This window comes from Trachurus trachurus, assembly GCF_905171665.1.
Source record: "Trachurus trachurus genome assembly, chromosome: 9".
In the NCBI taxonomy this organism is placed as follows: Eukaryota; Metazoa; Chordata; class Actinopteri; order Carangiformes; family Carangidae; genus Trachurus; species Trachurus trachurus.
Window position 1 is genome coordinate 18,180,627 of NC_139895.1, and position 25,261 is coordinate 18,205,887.

Below are 25,261 nucleotides of genomic sequence, written 5' to 3' on the forward strand. Positions count from 1 at the left end.
GAGCGAGGGATCACTCACGTGCTCGTACACGTCACTTCTGTTGCCAAGGCATCAGCGTTGCCAAGTGTGCACGCGCGATTCGAGTATCTATAAATCAAAATAACACAACATGTACCGTTAAACCACCACTTTTGTTACTTGTACCCAAACAATTATTTATTTATTTTAATAATGGTAAGTTTATGTCATTTTAAAAACGCACACCCCATGGTGGTGAAAGGGTTAAAGTTAAATTAGCTCGCGTGTGTTTCCCTCCTCCTTATGTAAGTCCAGCCCATTTGACACACCAACCAATGTCATCTTGTCGCTGTGTGTGTGTGTGTGTAAGCTAGCAGCGAGCGCGTCTGTCCCACGTTTTGCGACTGTGTGTGTTCAGCTCAGCCTGCATCATCTGTCGTCCATCGGCTACAGCTTTCACTCTGCTCCCCGGCTCGCTCCCCCCGTGTTTAGCCTCAAAACATGGCGGCCCTCAAAGCTTTGTGCAGAGCGGAGAATTTAATCTTCAAAAACCTCTCAGGTCCCTACAGAACCAAATTAAACCTCGCTAACCACCAATTGAACAAGGTCGGTATATGAACGGTAACTTGGAAACGAGATGGTTGAATTGAAATTATTGCACATAAGTGAGCAACGATTAAAAGGTCACAATATTATATGAAGCTTTTGTTTTCTTTGAAACCCAACAATTTAGAAATAAAAGGTTAACTCATTTCGGTTTAATTTCCCCATGTTTACTTGAAGTAAGTTTACAAGTCTGTAGTGAACTGACCTCAAACTGTTGGTTACTTAACCTCTAAACAAACTCCCCTTTTTCGCATTAATATTGCAGACCGAAGATAACTTAAAGTTATAGTACATAATGTGAATTGAATCGTTGGAGCTCGCATGCATGATCAGTGTTTTTAAAACACAAAATTCCTCGTAGAAGCAGGTTGAAATGCAGTAAAGTTGATATAGATTCAATGTCAAGGTATGTCTGTGAGCTGTAGGTGAAGTGTTTACTTTGTCCACCATCACCAGCAGCATAGCTTTGCGTGGAAATCATATGCTATTTGAGTTGATAAGTGACGAGGGAAACAGACTTGAAAACGTTTAATGGAGAATTAGCAATTTTTTTTCTGTGCCTAATGGAAATGCGCCCTTTAACCAAATGCAATGGGGTTATTTTTATTTTATTTTTGCACTATAGTATGGAGACACAAATCAGTGGCGTGAAACACACCGTCAGTAATGGACTGAAGAATGATTTAGATCAGACATTTTTGTTGTTAAATTTCAAGATGCACATTACTTAAGGATGCCATGGTGCAGTAAATTAAACCTTTGGGTCAGTTGTAAAACCCCAGGGCAACAGTAAAAAAGTGACCTTATGTGAACTGACTGGGACAATTGATTCCTTTCTCCTTGATGTTTTTTTTTTTTTTTTTAACAAACTGTTTCATTTCATGAAGTAGGCTAGTGCAGAGTTCCCTCCTCTTTCACTGTCTGACCAATGGTGCTCTAAATACCACAGTGTTAAAAACAATCAGTCAGAACTCTCAAATATGTAATATCAGATATCAGCTGTACAGATTTATAATGCATGTGCAGTACAAACAGCCAGCATTGTAATGCAAAAGTGACAGTACAATTGGTATTGGGAGGTCTCTCTAAGATTCAGTCCTTTTGGCCACTGCCAAGGAAATTATCAGTGGTAAATTGCAATAAAATGCCCTGAGCACCAGAGGTATAAGCTTTCATTGATTTCTGTTGACAGAAGATTTGAGGTGTCAGCTAACTCTGTTGGACTTGGGCTCTTGACTGTGGGCCGCCCTAAATCTCTACTCCTTTTGTTGTAGGATTTGCTCTGCAGATTTGCTTATCTTTCCCTACTTCAACTGAATGAACTAGATCAACAGTTTAAACTGTACATATCAGCTGACCCCAGTCCTCCAGTCTTTTTTTTTTTTCTCTATTAGCTACTTTTAAGAATGAATTGACACATCTAAAGTTTGTTTTAGTATACCTCTTGTTCTGTGTTACACAGATCTGTGGCTGTTACGTATCCACATCCAGCCAGAGAAGTTCAAAGTTCTACTCGGATCCTACAGAGGCTGTGAAAGATATCCCTGATGGATCTACCATTCTGGTGGGAGGTAAGCTACTGTATGGTTTGATACAGACCCCATTGTCAGTGCTGGCAAACTGGTACAAAACCACTTTTCAGCAAACTTAGCATCCACTCCTTATGGCATGCCGGTTGATTACTGTACACACACACACACAGCACACACAAATCCCACAGCTCTTATTTATAGTCAAGTTCAGAGTGACATTGTTAAACATTTTTTCCACTGTGTCACATGTCTGACTGATGGGGGAGCAGACAAGCAGAAATCAGCTTCACTTGGTGTAATATAAGAAATGTTCACTAACACTGGACCAACATTGGGTTTCCTTGTTTGATATGTATTAGCTAGAGATCAGTTAGGCTACATACTCACACTAGAAGTGAGCTTTCCTCTTTAAATTGCCATAGGTCACTCTTTTAACGCTCAAAATGGTCTCTTATGGTCTCATTTTCTTTATGCATCATTTTATTCTTTGTGTTCCCATTCAGGCTTTGGATTATGTGGTATCCCAGAGAATCTTATCAACAGTTTACTGACGACAGGTGTTAAGAGTCTCACAGCTGTCAGCAACAATGCAGGGTAAGTGTGCATGGGCATAATGTTGGCAGTGAAGGTCCCGTTGTCTGTCATTTGTTTCATTGAAAAATGTGTGTGTTCAAAGAATTCAGTCGGGAACATCAGGAACGCGATGTATTGAGTAAAATAGAATAACTACTTTTCTTTCCAGTTAGGATATACAGTCTAATGATGTCTGCTACTTTAGGTTCAGACACATGCTTTGCAGTCTGACTTGCTGAGGTGCTGTCAAAAAGAGGATTGAAAGAGTCAGGCTCTTCCCTACATCTCTTTCTCTCTACCTTATCTTTCTTTGTTTTGATTTGGACTTGTGGGAGAGTCTCGTTACAGACCTGCTGTAATCACACATTGGAGAGGTGTTTTTGACCTTGATGCTGTATCTTCAGACAGTCAATGTGCATCTGGATACCCAGATGTTGGCTTCTGATAACTTATCAAAGCTGCAGGCTCAAGTGTGTTCAGTTGTCAGGTGATTGTGTGAAAATGTGGCACATGGCAGGAAGTTACTGCTGACCCTAATGACTTTTATTATGTATTCTGTCTTTTTATTGCATTCTTTGATATTTAGTTTGCCAAACTAGAGATGTAGCAATTTATTCTTACTATATTAGAAAAAAGAGTCTGAATAAGAAAATCCTTGAATGAAAATCATTTTGTTTCTATAGTAGTACTAACTGCAAAAATAAAATTCTCAACCCGTTCTTTTAATATTTATTATCACCAGTTATGTGATGAATGCACAAAGAGACATAAAAGTCGGATGTAAGATTAAGAGATTAAAATTCTGTCCAAAAATTTCCTCCTGAAAATAAGGTCTACTAAACCATACCCAAGACTTCACTCAAACACTTAACCTTACAGTAACACCTGCTGAATTTCACTCTAACGTTCAGCATACTGTTGCTATCTCCCTTCATGTTTTGTGTTTTCACTTGTCAAATTTTCTTCCGTAATTCAAACCCACTGTCAGTGCAAGGCAGTGGAAACCTAGCCCAGTTGTTTACACGGCAAGACTGAAATTTGAACCACTGACTAAAAGCTTATCTCTTCTACTGATATATAAACACTAAGGCTGCTATTTAAAACACAACACACAATATTTTGCATTTTTTTGTTGCCATATCACCATCATAAGTTTAGTTTTTACATGCAAAGCCAAAATATCTATCCGAAATATAACCATTACCATTGCACTTGGCTGCGCTTGACTGCCCTGTCTGAATGTTTTTTTGCTGGATTATGTGGTCCATTCTGAAATCATTTGTATTATGCTACAGCTGGTCATTGAGTAACCTCCTTGCATGGCAGTGCACGGATTTATATTCCTAAGGGGCTTGAGTGTAAAACAAACTTGATCGGTTGCTATTTTAAGTAACTTTCACAAATTGAACACTACTTTTTTTCACTGAGGCCAGCAAAAGGAATCAGTTACTGCAAATGCAAAATACACACAAGTATTGAAGTGAGGTCTAAACTTTGGAATGGACAGCACTGCAGAGAGCTGACTGTGGGACTGAGCCAGCAGATGTTTCAGTCTGGAAAACTCTGACCTACAGTATACAGTATATAACACTGTTGGTGTGCTCCATTAGACTTTTCTCATGGACCTTGATTTGCACTGGATATTGATTCTTCAGACTGTTTACTTGAGTCAGGCCATCCTTCTGAACAGCTATTTGCTCTCTTAGATTTTTTTTTTTTTTTTTTTTTACTTCTGCACAGTCCGCAGACAATATTTGTTGGGGAAGATTGCAACAAATAAAAGACTGTTGCAAATAGTTTTATTGCCATACTGTCTGTTTCGTGTAGTTTCTGACCTTTTCTGTGAGAGGATTCAACATAATGGAACTGTTATACATAACACAGTCTACATGTTTATTTAGTCCGCACTGTACATTTTGTACCCTTGCATATGCCGCCCTGCCAGTGTCTTGTGTGAGTGCAGTTTTAGGTTTTAAGAAAGAGACAGGCATGCATCTGGTTTACATTGCAATGAAGTGAGGGTGTAATTGAGGGGGTGGGGGGCTTGGGACGGAGGTGGCTGATGTTTGTTACATCCACTGTTTTTCTTGGTTACAGCTCAGTCATGTTTAATATTTACTGGCTCAGCCTGCGGGAAAGATGTCTGGAGGGGGAAAGTAGTTATGTAATGTTTAATTTTAGAGGGCAGGTTGTTGAAGATGAAAAGTGCCGTTCCCAACTGGCCTTTTCTTGCATTGCCTGAGGATACTGTTAATCATCCTCAATTAAACCTGTTTAACAAGTAATGCCCTGGCTGTAATGCCAGTGAAATGACATAACACTATGTTTTACTTCTCATTACCTCACAAATATAGAGTGATGCACACATCTTACTCCATTTGTGTAACACCACTAAGAAGAAATATGCCTAAGAATGGAGTTTTGTGAATGTTTTTTTTTTCTTTAGTGCTTTCTCATTAGTCTGTGCAAACAGTCAGTGTAATGTGTTGAAATGTTGGCACGCAGGGAAAATTAAATGTTGGCAACAGCAAGGGAAAGTGCTTGCTTTATGTTTTTCTTTCAGAGCACTTGAATGTAATAAATGTAGCACTTAGTTGTTACATCAAGGTCTCCTACTGTTCTGAAGTTTTATTGTTCCCTCTTGTAAGTTGCTTTGCCAAATAAGCAAAAGTTAATGTATAGAGAGGGAAGGAGAATTCAGGTTTTGCAGTTGTTGCTTGGGTTACAGTGTTATCAGATGTTAAGAGAAATGGGTTTTAGATGGAAATCTCATACTGTAGGTTTACATCTCTATGTAGTAATGAATACATAGGTAGGAATGCATTTCTTTTTCTCCTGTCTCCCCACCAGAACTAGTAGAACACAGACACAGTGGGCTCCTTATGCAGTGTAACATGAGATAAGAGGCATTTAGCTGTACATGAGCAGATTATTTAGCTGTGACACGAGTGTCACCCCCTGTAGCTTTGTATTTGTTCTCTAATCAGCTGCTTCCGTCCTTTTACACAAACATAATGGCCTCTATATAATCGGCAGTAACATTTGTGCTCAAGATCACTGCTGGAAGTTGCTCTGATCAGCCAGAATTAAGTCACTTTTTAATTCTAAACCGAAGTCCACGGACACACACACACTGTGAGTTCACGCTAATGACATACACAAGATCACACAGTGACAACATCAATTAAACTTTCCAAACAGTTTTAAGAAACTAACGCAGGAGTGGAGAGGAGTGTGCACTGTGCAGCATGCCAGACTATTTGCCACAGTCATCTGTTTTTGGTATTCTGATAGCACATGGCCTAGATATCTCGTCACCTGACTGACGCCTTAGAGTTGAGGACAAAGCAGTGGTTCCTGATCTCAGCTTCACACAAATGAGGGAGAATCCACTCTTTGGAGAGCTAAGGACATTTTCTTAAACACACAGAAACCATTTTTTAAAGAATTGCAAAAAGTGGGATAGGCAATTAAACTGACTTGATTTGAGTGTGCTGTTAACTGGAAAATGTATCTTTTTCTTAGAGACAACACCCTGTTTAAAACGGCTTTATGTGCTTTTATGAAGTTTTTTTTAGAGCACTGTGCCTTTTACATGTTAATGACTGACCAGCCGTGCACACAGGTCAGTCCTTTGATAGCTCCCGTAGTTTTTCTTTTTATAGTTTTACCTCAACCCTCGTGAAACAATAACTTTCTCTGGTCACTGAAGTGTGTAGAAATGCTTTAGCATAGTACTGTGTGTACTTTGTTGAAGAATTCGTTTTTTCCTGCTGTCAAAACCTGATGTTCAGATTTGAGTGAAATTATATGATATCCAATGGAGCAGGTAAAGTGCAGTCTGTGTGATTTATTTATTTATTTCCAGTCAGAGGGGTGGACAACCACAACAAAAAGATGCTCAAAAAGGCTGTCTTCCACTACATGCTTTGTAGCTGTACTCAGTCTCATGTGCTTTGATTTAAGATGTGGATAGGCCACAGTTCTGTCTGTACTCTGCCAGGAGCCATCTCAATTGGTTTTGCTCACTTACTACTTTGAATGGCCTCTTTGTCGATTTATGGTAATTTTAACACTGGAACGACACATTGGAATATAGCAGGGGTGTGTGTGTGTGTGTGTCTTGAATTCTTTACTTAGTAACATTCAATTATATGAATAATACATTATTTATATGACAACAGATTATGAGACCCAATTATGTTTCACCCTTTATGTCTTTGATAGTCAGCCTTGCCCAACTGATAACTTATTTTAATTCCTTCTTCTTTTCTGTAAAACTATTTTGTATAGAGAGACAATGAGTGAAGAGCAAAGCCTACACAGTGTCATATACACACTGAACTTGCCAAATCTTTTTAGAGAAGATTGCCTGGATTGGATTTTTGTCTTTTTTGTTATGAATGTTTTTCTAATATAAAGCACCATTTCACTTTCTTAGCATTTCTACAGTGTTCTTTCCAAACTCTTTTAAAGCCAGTAATGCTGTGTGTGTATCTTCATCAGAGTGGATAACTTTGGCCTGGGCCTGCTGCTCCAGACTAAGCAGATCAAGAGGATGATCTCCTCATATGTTGGTGAGAATGCAGAGTTTGAGCGACAGTATCTGGCAGGGGAGCTGGAAGTGGAGCTCACACCACAGGTTTGTTAGAAAACACACATAAATGCTTTAAGTCATTACACAATAAGGAAGAAGATATCCACATCCAGAACACACACTTCCACTTTTGAACCAACATCTAAATGATCAGAGTTCATCCTGTATACAGTACATATTACACTTATCTGGTGCACTCATCTCTTAATCTGTCACCTTTTTTCTCCCAAGGGCACTCTTGCAGAGAGAATCAGGGCTGGAGGTGCTGGGATTCCAGCCTTCTTCACAGCCACTGGCTATGGCACGCTGATTCAAGAGGGAGGCTCTCCCATCAAGTACAACAAAGATGGCAGCATTGCCATCGCCAGTGAGCAGAGAGCGGTGAGAGTGTTCGCAGAGTCTTCTCTGCAATAAACTAATCATTGGCTCCATGGCACAGTAAAGTTTTGTTTGCATGTACTGCAGATAGTTTTCTAGACCTGTGACAACCTCCCCTGCTAGGTAAATGTCCAGTGGTCTTTACCCTGTAATAGGGCCCTGGAGTTAGTTCCCATGATGCTTTGTGCTTTTTTGTTAAAAAAACAGCTTTTCTTTACAGTTGAAGATGCATGAATTGATGGGCAGGCACACATTTGAATGTATGTTCTGAGTTCAGTGACAGCACGGCACTGAACTCAGAACATACATTCACATGACAAATATTTGGACTAGAGAGAATCTGTGTTGTGTTGTTATGAATGTTTTCAAATGAAAGTTACACATTGTTTTACAACTACAAACCCAAAGTAACTGCATTTGAATAATGAGAAAGCATATAAATATATAATAATGTTTTTCACAGTGACATAGTCACACAGTGTGCAATAATGACTAATCTAGATCTGAACTTGAGTATTTAGGCCAAATGAAAATGAAAACAGGTCACCATGTTCAGCCTTGACTGTGTGCAGTGTAACTTAGAATTGAACTGTGTTGTCATTGTGCACAGGTACAAGAGTTCGGCGGCAGGCACTACATCATGGAAAAGGCCATCACTGGAGACTTTGCATTGATTAAAGCATGGAAGGCCGACAGGGCTGGAAACATTGTTTTCAGGTATCTGCTGAACTTACAGAGCAAAGGAAGAGATTTGATGATAACGATGCACTAAATAAGAATCTATGTAGTGAACAAACGTCATTAAAGCACAAATCTGCTATTGTGGAAATACCATTAATTTTTATGTTAAGGATTTAGTGTAATCATCTCAACAATCAGCATGAATCTGGTGTACATGAACAAGGGAAATTAGTAAATGTAGTACAGTCTTTCTCCAGAAGGGAGCAGTGTCCTCCAGTAAACTACAAGCTATACCTGCTGGTAGACATTGGATATCACAGTGAGAGTTTATGAGTTGTTTGTAGTTTAAATATTCCCTTGGCTGAAATTTGTTTTAACATCATATCTTTGTTGCTCTTCCCTGCCAGGAAAACTGCCAGGAACTTCAATCAGCCCATGTGCAAAGCAGCTAAAACCACTATCGTTGAGGTACGCATTTCTAACACCACCACCCTGCCTTATTAATGGCTGTCTGGAGTTTGTCTTTTCACATAAAATGTATCAGAGCAGTCACCGTCTCAAAATCTACGCTTTACCTTTCTTTTAATAGTTTTCATACATTATGCAGAGTTTTGCTCCTCTACTACCCAACCAAGTACAAAGGTTGAATTTGCATATCTACCAACTAAAATCACTCCCCTACTCACAAACATCTACAAATGTGGTAGTTAGTTGGTAGAGCAAAAAAAAAAAAGAAAATACTGTCATATTTTCAAATGGACCTAAACACCCTCAAAGGACACTATGTGGATAGTAGGCTATTCCTTATTTTCTTTCTTTTTGTTACACTCAAGGTCGAAACAGGCCTCCTGCAGGTGAAAGGCCAGGTATCTTATGGTTGTGGGCTGAAAAGATCACCTTGTATTGAATTATAGGCAAGGCAAGGCAATTTTATTTGTATAGCCCGTTTTTACAAACAGTTTGTCTCAAAGGGCTTTACATGGCATCGTAGCAACATCCTCTATTATAGTTGTTCCCCTGAGCATAATATTATTAATGGACTTGTATTTCTGAGCTTTTTAACCTTCAGTTGTAAGCCCAGAAATGGAGTGAACATGTCCTGCCATCTCTGTGCTGGCTGTGTCATACCTCGTTACATTCTGTCTGTCTGGTTACTCACCTATCTGGCATTTGACAGTGCAGAAATGTGATAGCTCATCTTTTCCTTGTGTGTGTGTGTGTGTGTACGCGTGTGTGTACACATGTCTCCATCTCCCTCTCTCTACCCTTCTAACAAACAGCTTCACACCTCCTATATAGACAGCATTTGATTCAGAGAGCAGCAGGGAGAAAAACTGCGTGTGAAAACCATAAAACGTAGGCGCTGTCTGAAAATAAATCAGTAGCAAAGGGTCTTCTCATAAATCTACAAAGCACATTTTCAATTATTCCACGGTGGCTGGACTTGGGATTTAGTCTGATTGGGAACGTCTGGGACGAAATGGGGAGTGTAATTCTTTTGACTATAGAGCTGTTGTAGAAGCTTTATGGTCAATACATCGTTAAAGTCTGGTTCATAGTGGTAAGTAGTACAGATATTATGTTTTAGGACAGCTGCATTCTGCACACACCCCAAATGAAAGAACCACGAAATTCAACAGTTTGACATCAAGCCAAACCCTGTGCATGTGGTGATAGCATCCCCGATACCAAAGATGAATTATTTACAATCGGTGATACGGTCCAATTGAAAGTGCCCTGTTTTTTCGACAATGTTAATGAGACAAATTGCTCTGACGACAGTGAGTCTCTGTGTGGCGTCTGCTGGAGTTGTGATGTAGATGGTAGTGAAATGAATGATAATACCGCCCTGCTTAGAGAGCTGAGATGCAAGCATAATTGGTTGGATTTAATATTGAACTTGTGTGCCTCAGCCTTTCTGCAGCAGAGTCATCTGCTCAAGGTGTTTTTGATAAGTGCAGAGGATGAAACGATTGTTTAAAGGGCATAGAGACTCAGGAACTGTTTGTCACAGATAGGTGCGATTAATTTTTCTTTTTTTCTTTTTTTTTTAATTTTCACGGTGTTGTGGAATTTCTGCTTCCCTAGAGCAGAGGCATGATAAAAAAGAGAGAGCAGGAATGATATGACAAGTCAAAAGCGATAGATCCCACAGTATCACAAGCTTTGAGGATGCACCTGACATACTTTAGCTAACAAGGTCTGAAGAGCGTTCTGAACACAAACAGCCGCTCAGAGATTCAGAAATAATTGCTTGACTTAATTATTCAAACAAGGACACAGTGTGTATGCAGTCAGTTATAATGGAGTCCCAGACATAGGTGTGTGTAGCCTAAAGAAATCTTCTTACAAATGACCCATTTATGAAAATAATTAATGTCCCATCTCCATCAATTAACCTCACCCAAAGCACGCTCCACAACCTGATAGAAATGACATTATTTTGAGCAAGGGAAGCTCTGCATTTGCATCTGAACCTAAATGAATCCAATTTAAATGCTTTTTGATGTTCCCTTCCAGGCGCTAAAACCAGACTATGTCAAACAACTGTGTCAGTTTCAGCCCAGTCTTTGACGATTTTGTATTTCACCGCTTGCCTGTCATGTCCTAATAGCAAATAGTGCACTCAGACGCTTGTCATCTACATTTCAACTAAATGGTTCTGTCCGGTGGGGCATTCATTAGGGTGTGTTGCAGTCTGACAGATGACATCAGACAGCGTTTTCAAATGTTGAATAGGAATAGAATACACTCTCGGTTATTTGTCTTTTGAACTGCATTTTGAAAGTATGACATCAAACATGAGCTCTTGTCTGAATTAGTATTCATCCCCTTCACATTCATTATATGGAATAATCTTCTTACCTTAAATGCATATTTAATAAAATAGTATTTTAATGAAGTGTTCAGATGAACAGGTAGGTGTGGTGTGTCTAAGTACTTGGAAAACTTGGCATCCCGTTATAACTGTCTGCCTGTCTGCTTTATGGTAGGGAACATAGGAGCTTTATCTATGACAGGTCTACAGTACTTATTGGTGACAATAAAGTGATAAGCCTGTATTGCAGCCCCCATTAAGAACCCTTTATCCCTGATAGTGAGGCAATTACCGTCTCGGAAAATGAATGTGTCTTTAGGATTCAGTCCACGTTCAGTCATAAATCTGCTAATGTCCTGTCAATATTGACCCTGTTGTCTTGGGTAACATTTAAGGCAGGGAAATGAACCAATGGACGGTGTTTCTTTCTTCTTCTTTTTTTCCTTTAAAGCTATTAATTTAACTCTCAGCTTGGCAGGCCAGTGTGGGCCAAGGTCTTAGAGGAACATACAGTATTGCACAGTAAACTGCCTACATCAACTCGACCAAATTTCTTGCTCTGTGGCTTTTACACAGCCAGGTAGACTCAAATTGTTCCAGGGCTAAGCCTCTTATCAAGCAACAAAAAATGTCAGGACACTGTGGCAAGAAACTGACTGAAAATTGGGCAATATAGTGGTGATGCACGTCTCTGTTTAACTCAAAGAACAGAAACCTAGGCAGCTATTATAACTAGTCAACATAACTGGGTTGCTTAGATTCAATCATTAAGGTTGATATAACCTCTGTCACTCAATGCAGTCATGCCTTCAAGCATGCATAGCTTTAGCATTAAATGATAATTAAACAGTTGAGTTTTATCAAAATGTATCCCTGTACAGTTGTCATGCAGAGGTAAATTTAGGTGTAGAGACTTAAACTGTTGTCTGCTGTAAAGTTGAAAATGTTAGGTTTGTAGGTTGTGGGGGTTGATTCATCAGCCATGCTTGGATTCAGTCCACAATAGATTCGTTTTAATCTGTGTCTTTGCAGTAGTTCATCTGAATCTAAAAGTACACTCCCTATTCGAGTCAAAGGAACTCCTAAGTATCCATTTCAGTACAAGTATGCTTCCTGACATTGTTTTTATTGACAGAGAAAGTTCATGAAAAGCTGGTGAGCTTCCTTTTGACACATCACTAAAGCTCATAAACTCCTTGAATAACATTGTGTTTAGCCAACCCGCTCCTTTTTTGTTTTTATTTTTTGGGGCTTTTTTGCCTTTTTTAATGGACAGGATAGTAGAGAGAGAGAGAGACAGGAAATGGGAGGCATAGGATAGGTCCGCTCAACGTGGGATTCGATCCTGGGCTGCAGTGAGGACTATAGCCTCAACACATGGGGCGGGTGCTCTACCAACTGAGCTAAACACCGCCCCAACCCGCTCCTCTTTAATGCTTATTTACCTGGACTTGAAATTTAAATTGAACTGGCTGTGATGACATTATTCTATGAAAGGCACATTAAATTGAAATATTTACACACTTACTTAAATTGTGAATTTCTGAACTCCCTCATCTTGAATGTGTATATAATGCAAAACATATCACTGAGGCACTAACGGACGTTAGGAATGTAGCCTGGTGACTCAGCGTTTGTTAGACGTAACTGGGAAGGAAATTCAAATCTTCACATCTCCCTATATTCTGTCAATAACACTGCAATTGATGCCTACCAGCTCCACTTCACATCTACAATGTTCAGGAAAAGTGAATTTGCGCTTTGTAATACACATTGTTACATTCTGCTAAACATTATACCACGGCAGGTCCTTGGTAAATGTCCTGTTTTTAACATTAAACTGAGCTATCACTGCTGCTGATAGTGGTCAGGTCAGTGGCCCCCAGTGAATCATTGTCATCCCTGTCCCAGTTGTTCTAATACATAAATCTTACCCGGTAGGAGCGGTGTCAGAAAACGAGAGATAACATTAAAGCACTTCGAGAATTACCAGATCATCACCAGCTCCTGCCATGGTTGCTAGGCAACCAAACCTGACTATTCAATTGTTGAATGTTCCCCGGTATCCAGCTGGTCCAGTTATTCCCTTATGGCAGGTACAGTGAAAGGCCCCAGAGCATTGTGGGATACATTACAACAAAGACTGAATAAAAGCAGTGGTTTTTGTTGTTGTTGTTCGACCATCAGTCACAGTAAATGACTCAACTGTATTCTGTTACTGTGGCAATGCAATGTAGTGGTGTGGGTGTCTGTGTGCACAACCCAACCAGTCAGGCATGAACTGAATGAATGTATTTATAAGTGTGTTTTGTTCTTTTGACCAGGCTGGAGGTCTAATTGGATACAAATGACCCCAGTATACTCAGGGGTTTCAGCAGCAGCCTTCCATTTGCATCTATGTTCAAACAAAACAACAAAGCATTGAGGCTTTAAACAGTGTATTGTTTTGTTTCTTAGATGGAATTACTGTTGTTAAAAAAAAAAAAAAAAAATGAAGGAAAAGCTTAATTACTGTAGGTGTTGGTAATGTTCTAATTTTCTTTACTCTAATGTTTGGTCTTGGATTGATAGGTGTTGGCGCCAACTATTTATTCTTCTTTGTGCCACATAATACCGCCTTTGCTCATTGCTGGAATTTCAGTTATTTATTAAGCCAATGTTTTTCATGCCTTGTTGAGTTTTATTGCCTTGCTCTTGACTTGTGCCCTCATCTAACTCCATTACTCAAGCTACTGTTGGCAAATAATTATACATTCACTAATTTTCCCCATCATTTCCTGCCTAAAGAGGTTTATGAATAAGCTATTGTGTGCAATGAATGCCATTGTTTCTGTCTGGATTTTTCAAAATTTGTAGTGAAGGGTACTGTGGTACAGACATGGTCTAAGTGATTCCCTTTCCAGCCCTTCTTTGGCTCAGCATCATTGTGTTACAAAAGTTAATGCAGAAGGATTCAGAGAGAGTATCTCTACTAGCAAGAACGTCCTCAATATAGTGCCACTATTATGACTTTGAGCTGAAACCTTTCCAGAGTAAATACTAAAAAGTAGTAATTGGTTTGGCTTTTTACACTCAAATAATGTGTGTATACTGATTTGTATGCATATATGGGAGAAAAATACATCAATGACACTAGTAGCATTAATGTTGTAGTTACAAATACATTTAGTAGACACTTTTGAGATGTGAGAGATCATACATAAATTCATGAAGTGGTGACCATATGTGATCGAGGCTGGTGACATTCATTTATTGTAGCTTTTCTACATTTGTGTGTCAGTTCTCTTGAACTAAATTGGAATGTCCATTCTTATTATGGCAGTACTGAATACATGTGTGCAAACATAAGATCCATATTCACATTGAATGTAATTCTTTCCTGCCTGAATTTGGTCTTTTGAAGATAAGTTTCACATTGAGCAGAACTTAAAATGTCTCTTCCCAAGTATAATAGGATATACTGAGCATTTTGGATGTGTCCAATCTTAAATGTAGCATCGCATACTCTGACATTGACTTGTCGAGGACTTAAGACGGGCTGGCATGGACTTATACTCAAGTGCCAGGCTGACATTGACTCTTATGACTGATGCTAAAGCCGATGACGCACTCAGGCGCTAAGGTTTAATAAGCAGCTGTGGGTCACCGTGGGTTGAACAGAGAGACTGAAAAGGAGACGGAGAGACGTGGAAAGGGAGTGGAAAGGGACCACAGATTTGCTGAACATATGCACAAAGCGAACATTTGAAATGGTAAATTTGCATATTATACCTTCTGACTGTAAGTTCAAAGTTCCCTGATGACAGCCTGTCATCTGAATCTGAAGCACACTGCTTCTCTAAGGCTTGTGTGTGCTCTGAAATGTAAACATTACCATTTTAGCCGGGCGTGAAGTCCATCCCGGCTGCTTTAGTGTGTGCAGTATGACTTGAAGAAAAAATTATTTTTAGTTTCTGTATTTTTGTTAGAGTTTGCGCTGGCTGGCTGTCTCCCATTTTGTGGATACCATAAAGGCTCTCAAAGACGAGGCAGGCTTCCACAGAGAGGAAACAGATTGCTCATGTTGTCAGTATTCTGGGTTAGAGGATAAAGCCGGAGCTGAGCCCCGAAAGTGGCAGCAGAGCATGGCCAAGTGCCCGCACTCAAACACACTCTCACAAACACACACTGGGAGGAAGATGGAGAGGCTATAAATACACAGGGTAATGAGAGTGTGGTGTCGCTGTCATCCTCATGCTCTGTCGCCTGTAGCTACAGCATCTCCTCCTCCTGGATGTCGCATTTTGGTACGTGCGCAAACACACACACACACACAACCCAAACAAAATAAGGACATGATGGATTATAAGATCAGGTAACTCTATAATTAAGGTATTAGCTACTGAAGCTTGCCAGTAATATCCCAGTTAATCAAGGTGTTAAATCAATCTGGTTTGATATTAAAAATAGAAATTTGAGATTGATAAATCTGTAGACTGAGCTGAAGCAGATTTATCAAAGAAGTTTCTGCTCCAGTAGTGGTTCAGCCACAGCATGGACATGCAAGTCCAACATATCCAAACAACTACTTTACGGATTGCCTTGAACTTAGCTGCAGACATGTATGGTCACTTGGAGAAGATTCCCCATAATTTCAATGATGCCCAGAATTTACCTGTTGTACCACCACCGGGACAAATTTCCAGTAGCCTACAATATTTGCCAAAAGTGTTAAAAAAGTAAAAAGTTGTTCTCAAGGGAGAAAAAATTAGCCAAGCAGTAATATTTTCCACCAAAATTAACAACTACAGGTGGGGAATTTAAATGTGGGTAAACCTGCTTAATAAAAGCAGATTGACCTCTTTTCCACAGCCAGTTGAGTTTGCCACTCTGAGGACACACACCTGCAAGAAGCAATGTCATCACATCTACTTACAGAACGCGCACACACAATGAAGAAGAGACGGAGCAAGCTGCTTATCGTGGTGCAAACTGGTAAAACAGATCTGTCTCAGTCCTGGATGGGAGTTTCTATGGGAGATACTTTAGTGGTTGTGTATATTTTAAAACTTGCAAAAGCTCAGCCTTTCATCTCCTTAAGCAGTGTAGCCTGTGTTTTCCTAGTTTAACAGCACCCTGCTGGACAGGTGGCAGGTGTGTACAGTGTTTGTGCTCTGAGAGATGTTACAGCAGCAAAAGGGTGCAAATTAGCAGGATTACCTGGGTGTTGTGTTTACATCAGTGCTGATTGCGTCTCCCATTGCCTACAAAAGTTCAATGTTAGCGGATCCTCAACAGTGGAAAAGGGGTACAGTATGTTGATATTATTTGTCCACAAGATACAGTGAATGATCTGACTTTGAAATTATACGATGTTCTTCATTCATTCAGGGTGTAATGAACATTGTTTCTAGAAGCCATTCACGTAACATTTTGATTGACTAGACAGAATTATACCATCATATAATCCATCCCCTCCTCTGTTTGTTCATTTGACAACTGGAATGTAACCCAGATGATCAACAATTGTAATCCACTCGATATACCTTTTACTTAGACATACTATTCACTGAAACAGAGGAAAAGCACCCTCATTCCTATCCTTTCTATTCTTAAAAAGTGTCGTCAATCTGTAAACACTGCACTGCTTCTGTAATTTAGTTTTCATTGTTGGTGGTTTATTCTAGGAATGTGGCATTGTGAACCAATCGGTTTGAGATTAACAATATTTGACAAATCTCACAGCCTAAAAAAGCACACACTTGAAAAAAAACAAACACTTGTTGTTTCCCCAGAGGGCACTTTGGTTCCCTCTATCCTCTTGCCAGCTCACTTCATGCCGCGCTCTGCTCTCATTGATGTGAAAATTGTTTTACAGATACGGGAATATCAATGCGTGTGTCCCTGAGCATGCGCCTGCTCGCTCGCTCGCTCCACACACCTGCTCATTTGCGTGCGTGTCTATGTGTTATTCTTGTGTGCTTTTTATTATTTTGTTTTAATGCTTTATCCCTCCTCGTCCGTTGAACCTTCTGTCTGAACTACATCTGAGCCATGGTGCAGCCGGGACACATCACCTAGATGAAAGGATCCAAGGCTTTTTTATGTGCACAACACATTTAAATTGTATGAGCTTGTTATTGTGCTGTGACTTAGCTTTGGAAGGCTAATTGAAAACTGAGCTGAATACAGGTTTGTTTGCATGTGTGAGAGACCAATGGACAGACATGGAGAAACCTGTCTGAGGTCTGATATCTGCTTTTTCTGTTGTCGTTTTTTTGGTGGCACTCTATTTTGATAGATGAGACAAAATAAGGGATATACACTATTAATTAAATTCATTCAGCTGAAGAAATTCATGCGACTAAATATTTATAGTGATTCTCTTGCCCCAAGTTTCCCCTATTTCATGTCTGTTACGGTTTTATAATGTGATGCGAGCAATCTTGCTTGATGAAGACGTCTCTGGAAATCATTTTCATAAAAGACAGATCAAGCCCCCGGAGAAAGATGTGGGTGGATGTGTGGGGGACTGCTGTATCGGTTCTCTTGCGCTACCAATCTCATCCTGCATGGCCTCATTTTCAGTGCGGCGCATCAGAGATTCACCATAACCCAACCTAGAGAACCAGAAAAAGAGTCTAAAATCACTTTATGGCCCTGAGTGGCCCCAGCTCGCCACAGACCAAAGCCTGCGTAGCCATGACAACGCTAAGATGGGATCCACTCTTAGCCATTGACTCCTCTCAGTCAGCGCTGAGTGCTGAGGGAGGAAGTGGAGATAAAGAGAGATTCAATTCAATTTGCTCTGAATGGCTGCTTGCCCCTCATGTACATGGAATAAGTAGGTTACACTCTGAGCCACACAGGAGTGAAGCACAGGGAAGTAGACGAGAGGGCGAGAATTACGTTGTCATGCTTAAGTCCCCCTTTGAGCCCCAGAGTGATGTGATCATAACTATGGGGCTTTGTTGCTCTCTCTCCCCCTTTTTTAAAATTTTTTTTATCATGTCGAGGGCTTTTCCCTCCAGGAAGCTTCTCTGGGAAGAAAGAAATTGCACCTCTTACCGCCGTCTCTGGAGCAATAATGGGAAAGTTCTCTCTCCTCGCCGTTGATCCTTTCCCAGTTTGATTCTTATGTTTACTCAAAATCTCCACTGTATTTAATAACACAATCCATTGTTTACATGGCATCCAGTGCATTCAGAAAGCGTCATACTTGGTTGTGTTGCATGCTTCAATTGTTTGAATTCAGCTCAGAGAAAGGATTGCGCCGAGGTCTGGCAAAGTCTACAAAACAATTTGTGCTGCATCGAAGGTTCCCAACAGCACAGTGGCCTTAAATGGAAGAAACTTGGAACCACCAGGACTCTTCCTAGAGTTGGCCGTCCAGCCAAGCTCGGCAATCGAGGGAGAAGGGAGAAACTTCCAGAAGGATGACCATCGCTTCAGCACTCCGCTGATCTGGGATTTATGGCGGAGTTGCCAGACAAAAATTCTCAGAGTGTGAAAAACAATAAACTAAGTGGTTTATTGTTTTTCACACTCTGAGAATTTGAGACTCTCAGACTGTGAGAAATGAGATTCTCTGGTCTGATTCTAAGTGTGGGGAAAAACAGGCATCACGCATCACCTGCCCAGTACCATCCCAACAACATCCCAGTGGATGTGAAAATGGCTCTCCCCTCAGCCTGGGATGATCTGCACAGAAGGATGGCTGAAAATGGACAAATCCAGGTGTACCAAGATCGTCACCTTATACTCAAGATGACAAAACTGAGTGAAGGGACTTGAGACTATATATACGCTGACATTTCAGTTTTCTCCTTATAATCAGTTTGCAAAAAATCAAAAATTCTGATTTGGCTTATTGAGTGTAGGTAGATGTTGTTGTTGTTGTTGTTGTTGTTGTTTTAAATTATTATTATATTGGCATAAGGCTGACAAATATGAAATAAGTGAATGAGTGTCAATGCTTTCTTAATGCACTGTATACATTTTAGGAGCCCGAGAGCCCGAGCAGGCTAAAAATGGTCCTGCTTAAATGAGTGGAGCCCACACATGCTGCACAACTCCTGAAACACCTGTATAGTGGAGGCTGCAGGCTCAGTTTATAGCAGTTCCTCAGGAGTGGATGTGTTACCTAAGGAGGAGGCAGCAGGTGCACTTGTGGAGGGATCTCTATCCCAGTCATGTTGACCCAACTCTGCTTAAATCAATAGCCATTTCCATCTGTGTCTTGTTAGTCAGACAGAAATAACCCCTTATGTACACTGTTCCTCTGCTGCTGGACACTTTCTACACAAAGGTGATGCACTTTTGTCTCAGAGCCAGGAATGTTTTTTGTTTGATAGCCAAGACACATACATTTCTTATTACCCTTCCATATTAGATGTAATTGTAATTTAAGTGTTATGATAGTGTAAATAGACAACATTATTCTCCACATTTATAGCAGCTCCACTGAGATCGTGAGACCGAACTTTTGGAATAGACTTATAAATAATGTTAAAAAAAATACATGTAGCTGTACATTGTGCACCTCCATAGGGGAATAAAAAGTCAAAGTTTGTTTTGACCTCTCTGTTTGGTATGACAAATATCCTCCCAACACCAATACAATCTCCTCCACAAACCCCTACTCTCCATCACCTTTGATCCAAGGATCAAGCTACGTCCCATGGGATTTAGAGTGTCAGATGATGCCCTTCTGTTTTCAGACAGCCAAGCTGGCTTTGGGTACACAGACAGCTTTTGCTACACTCACTGGATTTGATTTAAAAGAATAAATGTGACCACTTATCCCATAAATATTAAGCCTTTTATTTTTTTTACTGTGAAAGACATGACAGGAGCAACTCTCAACCCACTGAATTCATAACTGAAGAATAAAATCCGGTGTTTGTCCCCATCTCTGTTGTTAGAGAATAGTCTTTTAAAAGTGCTCTTCAAGGTTATACAATGGCATTAACCTGCAGAATGGCAAAAAAAATCAACTGGTCTTTATCGCTTAATCTTTTATATTTCATAGCTGGGTAGGCAGAGGTTATTTCCTGGTCATGTAATTACATCTGTGCATGGTTTTCTTATCTGAACTTTAATCTCGAGGGTCGTGAGACATTTTATAGGCGAAGGTGGAGTTCATCACTCTGTCTGTCTGTGTAGGTGGAGGAGGTGGTGGATGTCGGGACCTTTGCTGAAGAGGACATCCACATACCCAGCATCTATGTCCACAGGGTTGTCAAGGGAGCCAGCTATGAGAAAAGGATTGAGGTACAAATGAAGACCTCTAAGGATTTGTATTTATATATAAAAGGCATGAAATGGCATGTGGTATTCACACATTCATTCTCTAATATCTGGATTATGATGTTCCATTAACACATAGTTGAATTGTTAAAGGCAATACATAATTAATCCTGTAACCATAAAGTGCAGAGATAAACACTTTCTGACTTAGCAGTTCTGACATGCAGTTCTGACATGGTTTAAGCTGTACCACTGTCCAGAAACGCACATATTTGTTCTTGTCCATACTTGGCTAGAAATAGCCTCTCAGGATGCTGTCTTTCTTTTCCTCATGTATCTCTCTGTATCTCTTCTTGGTTTCAGAAACGCACTGTAAAGAAAGGCCAGGAACAGAAGCCCAAACCAAAGAAGGACTCGGATATTGTTCGGGAAAGAATCATTCGTCGTGCTGCTCTGGAGTTCCAGGATGGGATGTATGGTATCCTTTGAAAAGAAAGAACACAAGCAGCCAGCAGTGATATAATAATGCCTCCTTTTTCAATTACCACAAGTAAAACCAAATCAGCCTGTACCCAAAGATGAATGAAAACTGTGCCCTGGCTTCCTTTCTTTCATAGCATAATGAATAATTGTTGCCTTTGCACCAGTTGATTGAATTGGCAAATTATGCCAAGCATTTTTTTAATTCAAGCATTTGCATGCTACTGTGATAGCATCGACCCTCCCCCGGAAAGCAGTCACAGCAATTAATAATCAATGGTTTGTGCGGACTTCTTTAGCATACTTTATCATTCAATATAACAATTTTTGGTGTCCTGGAAATGTTAGAGCTATAAAGTTAAGTGGGTTTATGCATTGCCCACAGTCTAGATGTTTTGGGTTTGGTCACAAAACAGAACAACATGGCTGATGGGTCCACAGTGGTAAAAGCGGAGGCTGCATGTACTTGATGTCATTACATGATTCTATCTTTAACTACAAGCTAATCAGCTAACCTTGGTATAGGTATCCCCATGCTGGCCAGCAACTTCATAAAACCTGACATCACTGTACATCTTCAAAGTGAAAATGGGATATTGGGACTGGTAAGACGCCTGCGGAGAGTTTTCTTCCCCCTCACTTTCCAGAGCTTTGAGTCTCAACTAAACAAGCTAACGAGCTGCTTATTTTCTGTCCTTTGTGCAGACAGTCATTTTAAGCTGCAGTAAATGTTCTCTAACTGAATAGTGCTCTGAGCATGTTGCAAAAATAATCACCATTTATTTAAGCTGTATCATTGCTAGTTGGGGCCCCTTATTTGAAATGTGCTGAGTTTGTTATGTAACAGATTGTGGCAGTTTGACACTTTCTCTTCCATTTTTCTTTCTCACAATCATTATTTGCTGGCTGAGCCTTCAACAAAGGCTGCTGCTTCTGCTATCGAATGACTTTCCAATCAGTTGTGTTGACAGGAGAATGTAAGCGCCTACGCTAATGACTTATTTGTTGAAATTTCTTTTAATTATTACTGTCAGTTTTACAGAGGTAACTGCTCTCTCCTCTCCCCTTCTCCCTTCCCCTCTTTCCCCCTCCCTGCCCCTCCCTTGCTCCATGTCTCCAGAGGGATTGCTCCCTTTGTTGAACACAGAGAAAATCAATGTCTCATCTAATCAGAGAAATGTGATTGTGTCTGTCTCTCCCTTGAAAGATCACGGCCGGTCAGGCTGAGTGACATGTGTGAGTGTGGTTTGCGTGTCTGCCCACCCCTGTGCTCATTCATATTTGTCTTCATTTCTCTGGGATTAGGGCCCGTACCCCGTTGAGGATGCTGTGGATGCAGACCTGATTAACGCTGGTGAGAGTTGCCGTAATAATTAGCTCCCAATGATAATTGTATGTGTAGATGAGATGTGGATGAGGAAACATTTGTCTAACTAAATTCTGGGTGGATGAACAGACCTTTTTTCTGTATTCCACACACTACGGTTAATATAATATAGTGATCATTTCATACTTTATTCAGATTTACATTTAAAGAAATATTTATCTTGATCTCATATACGACGCCTCTGATTTCCCATTAGTATTTACATCAGATTCTCCTCTATTCATCTGGTTAATGTCTGTTGTCATTTCATTGATTGCTAAGAAAGAAAAGAAACCAAACATGTTGACCTGTCTGTTCTGTAGGAAAGGAAACCGTCACAGTGCTTCCTGGTGCCGCCTATTTCTCCAGTGATGAGTCATTTGCCATGATCCGAGGGTAAAGCCTGAAAACCTATTTGCTGACTAATGCCCGACATTTACATGGATGTATATGTAGACGGCTTATTAATATTTTTCATATCACCATGAGTCACTTCAATGAACTTCTCAGTGCAGTTAAAAAAAAACACACACACAGTAAACGCACTAGAATTATTTTCTCAGCAAGTTCCCCCTTAATCCAGTAGTTTGTCACCTGCACCATAAGTCAGCTGTAACTATTAGTCAGGATTTGACCGCAGAACACAGCCGCAATTTGTGCCACTGGACATTAATAAACGGCTACTGTCACCAGTACAACCAGACAGAATTCCCAAGGTCCCTGGTTCTTATTGATTCGCCAGCTGCCTGAGATTGCCCACCCGCACTCCCTGCAGCAGCAGTTCCGTTTGTCCACCCAGTGGAAATCGATACTGCTCATAAATAGCGTTGTCCAGTCCCAATGGCAGGGACTGTGTGTGTGTGTGTGTGTGTGTGTGTGTGTGTGTGTGTGTGTGTGTGTGTGTGTGTGTGTGTGTGTGTGTGTGTGTGTGTGTGTGTGTGTGTGTGTGTGTGTGTGTGTGTGTGTGTGCACTGTTGTACCTATCTAAGAGGGGACATCGGCGTCGTTACACATTCACCAACAGGGGACCAAGCAGCCAACAGGGGACTTTTTTTAGGTCCCCTCTTGGACATGCTTTAAATCAACTAAAAATCATGTGAAAAACCTTCTGGTTAATTTTTTTAACTTTAGCCAAGAGGGGACCTGAGTGTGTGTGTGTGTAAAATACCATATTCAGCAGTGCCCCGGCAGGCTGGAGCAGGGTTTTTAACGACTCATTCACACACGTCGTTTCTTACACTCCTCCATAGTGTGAACGACTTGCAGCCCCGGCAGCCTTTCAGACTGTAGAGAGGCTATCAAACAGGCTCCTTAGTGAACAAACCAGTACCTTGAAACATAATTTGTTATTCTTTGTAACAAAATATAAAGGTTCTGTTTTCATGGATGTCTTAAGTTTAAACTCAACACTGTATTAGGTATAATAGACATTTTAAAATATTGAAAAAATTGATTTCCCATAACACAATTTTAAATAAAATGGTAATTTAGATCATTTCTGTTGAATTCTGATTAAACATTAAAAATAATTGACCTTGCTATTGTTGCTTGTCCAGTTTTTTTAAGCACAGGCTTTCAATTTTACAATATACATGTGTTCTCAATCTGTATAGGAATTATTAGTTGACTTACATTGCAGAAAAAGGTCCACACTTGGTTTATATGGAATGACAGGCGTCCACTGTTGGTTGGTGCATAATGACACACGACCCCACTTAGTTAGCATGGAGTGACATACACACTCCATCATGTGAGTGTGAAGTGATAGTTTTTAAGAGAAAACTTTCATCAAAACTTAACACAAAAATTTATAATGAGTAGCACCAATAATGTTGTAATTATTTTTTAAATGTAGGATGTACTACTGCAACACACATTTCTACAGTCTATTAATTTTTTAAGAGAGGGTTTTAGGATTTAGGGTAATCTTAATGTACTTGCATCATAAATCTGTATTCATAAGGATGTATTTTATTTACTGTTTTATATTACAGAAAACTCAATGGCAACCTATGATGATATATTATGTAGAAGTAAACCATCAAAGAGTAACTGATATTAAAGTATTGGCACAGCAATTTGTTATCTTTGGGGAAAATACAGAGGGTTTGGGAGATCATCAGTTTGTCAGAGATACAAGGGATAATTCATTGAGAGGATTAATCTCACAAAGTCCCTATGTTAAACTATTGCCAGACACATTTCTACAGTCTATTAATTTTTCACTGTACTGGTGTTTTATACTACTTAACTGCATTATTGTCATGGGAAAACACAGTTTGACATGGCCTGATGGCTCAGAGCCACAAAAAGTTACTTTTTGGCCACGTACATCTCATATAGATAAAGCCCTGTTGGGGGCACCTATTGTCAGACTTTTACTTTTTAAATGCATGTGATTTCAATTAATTTTAATGTATTTGTGTCATAAATCTGTATAGGAATTATTTGTTGATTTACGTTTTAGAAAAAGGTCCACACTTGGTTTATATAGAATGACAGGGGTCCACTGTTGGTTGGTGCATAATGATACAAGTGCCCACTTAGTTAGCATGGAGTGAAATACACACTCCATCATGTATGAATAAGAAAGAAATAAGCAAAAGTGATCATCCGTAAGATAAATTTTTCATCAAAACTTAACACAAACATTTCTAATAAAGTAGCACCAATAATGTTGTAATTATTTTTAAATGTAGGGTGTACTACTGCAACACACATATCTACAGTCTATTATTTTTTCCCCTACAAGAGTTTTATACTCCTTGACTGCATTGTTGTTATAGGAAAAATATTTGAATTAAAACTCAGGGTTTTAGGTCATTTTAATGTACTTGCATCATGAATCTGTATTTATGAGGATGTATTTTATTTACTGTTTTACATTACAGAAAAAGGTCCACACTTGGTTTATATGGAATGACAGAGGTCCACTGTTGGTTGGTGCGGAGTGACATACACACTCCAGCAAAGCAGAAAGGAGAGAAATTGCTGAGTTTTAAGATACATTTTAAATCTAAATTTAATACAAACATTTGTAACTA

The 25,261-nt window shown here is 39.8% G+C and overlaps 1 protein-coding gene across 1 annotated transcript in view; it reads left to right on the forward strand.

The window, feature by feature from the left end:
* Window positions 1-311: 311 nt before the first annotated feature.
* Window positions 312-25,261, forward strand: part of oxct1a (3-oxoacid CoA transferase 1a) — a 51,439-nt gene continuing 26,489 nt past the window's right edge. Inside the window, exons 1-12 of the mRNA XM_083978943.1 lie at window positions 312-564; window positions 2,027-2,135; window positions 2,600-2,690; window positions 7,176-7,311; window positions 7,498-7,647; window positions 8,255-8,361; window positions 8,733-8,793; window positions 20,288-20,395; window positions 20,735-20,849; window positions 21,362-21,456; window positions 22,157-22,205; window positions 22,541-22,613. Coding sequence (XP_083835069.1) covers window positions 460-564; window positions 2,027-2,135; window positions 2,600-2,690; window positions 7,176-7,311; window positions 7,498-7,647; window positions 8,255-8,361; window positions 8,733-8,793; window positions 20,288-20,395; window positions 20,735-20,849; window positions 21,362-21,456; window positions 22,157-22,205; window positions 22,541-22,613 — 1,199 coding nt within the window. The 5' untranslated portion in view covers window positions 312-459. The remainder of the gene's footprint in view (window positions 565-2,026; window positions 2,136-2,599; window positions 2,691-7,175; window positions 7,312-7,497; window positions 7,648-8,254; window positions 8,362-8,732; window positions 8,794-20,287; window positions 20,396-20,734; window positions 20,850-21,361; window positions 21,457-22,156; window positions 22,206-22,540; window positions 22,614-25,261) is intronic.